General features: G+C 54.9%; 1 protein-coding gene across 1 annotated transcript; it reads left to right on the plus strand.

Annotated features, from left to right (window-relative positions):
- On the plus strand, window positions 1–3,850 carry NGA_0369010 (uncharacterized protein; the record flags this gene model as incomplete). Its single annotated transcript, XM_005854712.1, has 5 exons — window positions 1–387; window positions 2,142–2,262; window positions 2,993–3,030; window positions 3,235–3,759; window positions 3,830–3,850. Coding segments are annotated over 5 exons (1,092 nt in total), but the record flags the coding sequence as incomplete, so codon positions are not given.
- Window positions 3,851–4,014: the final 164 nt, after the last annotated feature.

The raw sequence follows: 4,014 nt of genomic DNA on the forward strand, positions 1-4,014 counted from the left end.
AGCTACTCGAGAAAGCGTCGAGGACAGACCTGGATTCCCACTTTCCTTTCCCTCGCTCGTCTCGTTCCTCCTCCGCGACGGCAGGACTATGTCTACCACCAGGAGGACGAGGGCGGGCGCCCCGTCCTCGACCTGGGCCACGTGGTGCACTCGTTGAACCGGTTGGACAGCGGCGACCCCGAGAAAATCCTTCTCATGTCCAGGGACGGACATACGATGATCATCGTCTCCTTCCAAGACGTGAAACGCTGCCTGGAGGCGGCCTGGCTCGAGTATTGCGAGATAGCCAACCCCGCCGCCGCGACGCCGGAGCTTGGGCACCTGGTTGGGTCAGAGCACGAGGTGCCGCCTCAACTGGTCCCTGCATATATGATGGGCGATATCGGGGTAGGAAGGGGGGGGAGAGATGCGGGGTATCCCCATCCTCATCAGCAGCAGCAGGAGGCGATGATGATTATGATGCAACAGGGTCTCGGCGGGGGTACTACTGGATATGTGCCATCATAGCGGGGCGGGAGGAAAGAAAAGAAGGACGGGGACGAAGGAAAGCGAAAGCGACAACTGTACATGGGCCTGTGCTTTACTTCTTCTGTACGTGTCCAGGGTATAAGGGCAGGACAACCTGCCTAACTCTGATGTGTGCGGGTTCTGCTTACTCTATCGGTGCCGAGAAAGTAGCAAATTCTTCTCAATGGACGTGGCTTGGCCTGTCTTACCGTCTCTCGAGTCCTTTCATTGCTTCTACCTCCTTTTTTACCCTCCCTTGGCTGAAGACTACGCGTTCCTGCCCACCGCCTTATGTCATCTTTTCGAGCATCACCTGCCTCTGTACCTCTGTGTTCGACCCGCCTCCCTTTGACACTGTGCAAGCCTCCCCATCTTTTCCACGTTCCTAACCCGTCCTCCTCCCTTCCTCCCTACTCGCCCAGCCCGTCCAAGAACTCTGTGAGACATTCCGCTGTCGCCCTTTCGATGGGACACTCTTTCAGCAGCTGATCCCTCCCCGCGCCAGCCAACGCATTCATCTGCCCGTACACAGCCAGGACTCGCCATAGCTCTTTCTCGTCGTTCAATCGAAGGCAATTAAGGAAGAGCTCACGACCAACGTCTTCGGCCGCCTCGCTCGACGTGGCACCTGAAAGCAACGAGGCATAGTATCGGTTTTGTGCCTGTCGCTTTGCGTCATCGCCGAGGAGAGAAATGGCCTCACAGACTCCTCGGCAAGCATCGTCGAGGTCGCTGGCAAGGAGAAAGGAGAGGCGGCCGTTGAGGGGGGCTTGTTCTTGCAGCGCGAACCAGTTGGATGGAGTTTTGTCGCGCGTGGGAGAAATAAAGACGGCGATGGGGTGTTGCGAGCTCTTGGCTTGGAAATTAGAAAGACGGATTACCGTCTGGATATGGATGAAAAAAGACAGAAAATGAGGACGTGAATGGGTGCTAAACGAGTCATACGTGCACAGCGCAGTGCATGCATGATGCCTGCTCAGATAACAGGCTTCACGTACTTTTGCAAAGAGTGAGGGATTGTTCATTTCATTTAAAGTGAGCAGTAGCAGAGATAAGGTCCGATTGCGGCATGATACGCTGTGTTTTTGTGATGTTTAGAGTCTCTTGAAAGGGCAATGCAGACTCAAGTAATGGTCGTACGGAAGCACGTACACTGCATCCGATGTTTCGAGGTTCGTGAACTTCACGAGGTCGGCGTGACGCTTCAATTTTTGCAAAAGGCCGTGATTTTGCTTGTCAGAATGTAGTAAGAGGATGACTTTAGGTTTTGGAATTTGCTGTTCAGGCTGCTGACGAGGGCCCTGGGAAGTGGGCGGCAACGAGGGGCGTAGAGCGTCGTTGGAAAAAGATAGCGAGGAGGACATGAAGAGTCTCGAAAACCTATCGTTGTGGATTATTTAAGCCTATTTAATCAGCCCTATCAACGACAACGTGGCGTCGGCGGGAAATTGCGAAATAGAATGTGATTGAGCCATTCCTCTTACCTCCTCCCTGACCTCGGACGATGTGAAGGGAAAGAGATGGCGAGATGATGACCACCTAAAGCAATAACAAACGTGCACGAACAACTCATGCGGCACATCTCAAACATCAAAAAGTATTATTGTCCTGATTACGCCTTACTGACCGCTTAGCATCCGGTTCTGAAACGGACATATCAAGAGGCAGCTCGCCTCCTCGATCATCATCAAGGGAACTACGCACCAGCCGAACAAGGCTCCGTGGTACCTTGGCTGATTATGTGGGAACTTCTGCGTGAGTTGTGTACGAATGGGTCACCAGTTCTATGGTACTATCTTTGGCGCACTGAGGGGCTGAGTTGCGTTTCGGGCGCAATTTAAGAGGGGTTTACGTCGCTTCGACGTCCAAAGGCAAGCAAGCACCCCGGTTTGTACTACACTTGTAGCAGCCCACCTGGACATCTCTTCTAGCGGCTGGTGGGACGGATCGGTAGTGGTGGGACCGTGTTAAGCACGAATGTTTAGTATACCCAGTAAACAAGCATACTCCTCAGCCATATGCTTAGTTGTACGTCATTCGGGCGCCTCTGGTCGCATGGTTTGATTTTGCTGGTCCCTGGTATCAATCAGACCTGGGGCGGCCAAATATCCATTCTGTCCCACACAGTCAAGCTTTACCAATACCTTCCCAAAATCTTTCCACAACATAAAAGGCCCGGTAGATACAGAAGGAGCACACGAAGGAGGCACACTATGCAGTTCAGCCCCCTCCGTCCCAGCAGATCGCTGGTGACACTCTGTCTGACTCTTGGCTTTATGTACCTGGTACGTACAGAGCGAGAAGGAGATGGTGTGTGCAATTTATGCTGTGGCGCACGTGAAGTGCCTGATAAAGAGCGCGTCGATAAGGATGGTGTTGGGGGTAGCAAGGAAGAGATTCATGTCCCCTTGCGATCTGCAGGTGGTTGGTCGTCGTGTCCTGTTGTTTGCTGATCATCTGACCTTTTGAGTCGAAAGGCTACCAGGGGAGGAGAAACCCCAGGGTCTCTCGCCTGTGCCACTTGTATGGCTTCTGCTGGCATTTGAGCCTAGTGTCCACCGCTAGGCCCATAAGGCCTGATACCTCTGCCTTCCGCGGGTGTGGCTGCCACTTTTGAGGGAGACGCAGGATCCTTGCATGTTCCTGGGCCCCGACCACGCGCTTCGATGCCTCACTCTCACTATTCTCCCGTCCCCTCTCTCCCCTTGTCATACCTCCCCGGCATAGGTCACGGCCTTCCACGCGCCTTTTCTCCCCACCCACGTCAGTCGTTCCTCCTTGTCCATGCCATCCCCAATAAGATGCTACAGCACACGTCCCCCGTCCCCCCGCCCTCCTGGAAATGGCGGCGGACCGAGCCGGCCCCCATTTCGCCCGAATTCTCCCCGACCGAGTGGGGGTGGCCGCAACCGTTGGGGCCCGCCTGAGGTTGACCCGAACAAGCCGCCGATGAACGACGCCTTGCTGCGCATGGCGCCCGGGAATGTGCGGGTGGTGATTTCGAACCCGGAGGACGGGGACGAGATGGCGGGGGTGATGGCGACCACGGAGGCGCTGGCCAAAGCGAAGGAGATGGGCTTGGACCTGATCATGATCAGTGAGACGGCTGACCCGCCCGTGGTCAAGATTATCGACTACGGGAAGTTCAAGTACTCGTTGGAGAAGAAGAAGAAGGAGCAGAAGAAGAAGGCGAAGACGACGGAGGTAAAGGAGGTGAAAATGTCCTACAAGATCGAGAACCACGACTACGGCGTGAGGATGAAGCAAATGACCCGCTTCCTGGACGAGGGGGACAAGGTCAAGGTGATGATTCAGTTTCGAGGGCGGGAGCAGCAACACATAGATTTGGGTCACGAACTTTTGGGCAAGGTGGGGGGAGACCTGAAGGAGTTGGCGGTGCAGGAAGGGGTCGTGAGGAGGGAGGGTGGACGGTTGATTGCCCTGTTTAAGCCAAAGAAGACGGTGTAAATGGAGGGAAGTGGAGGAGGACGGGGGAGCGAGGGGGGG

This window comes from Nannochloropsis gaditana, assembly GCF_000240725.1.
Source record: "Nannochloropsis gaditana CCMP526 unplaced genomic scaffold scaffold413, whole genome shotgun sequence".
In the NCBI taxonomy this organism is placed as follows: domain Eukaryota; class Eustigmatophyceae; order Eustigmatales; family Monodopsidaceae; genus Microchloropsis; species Microchloropsis gaditana.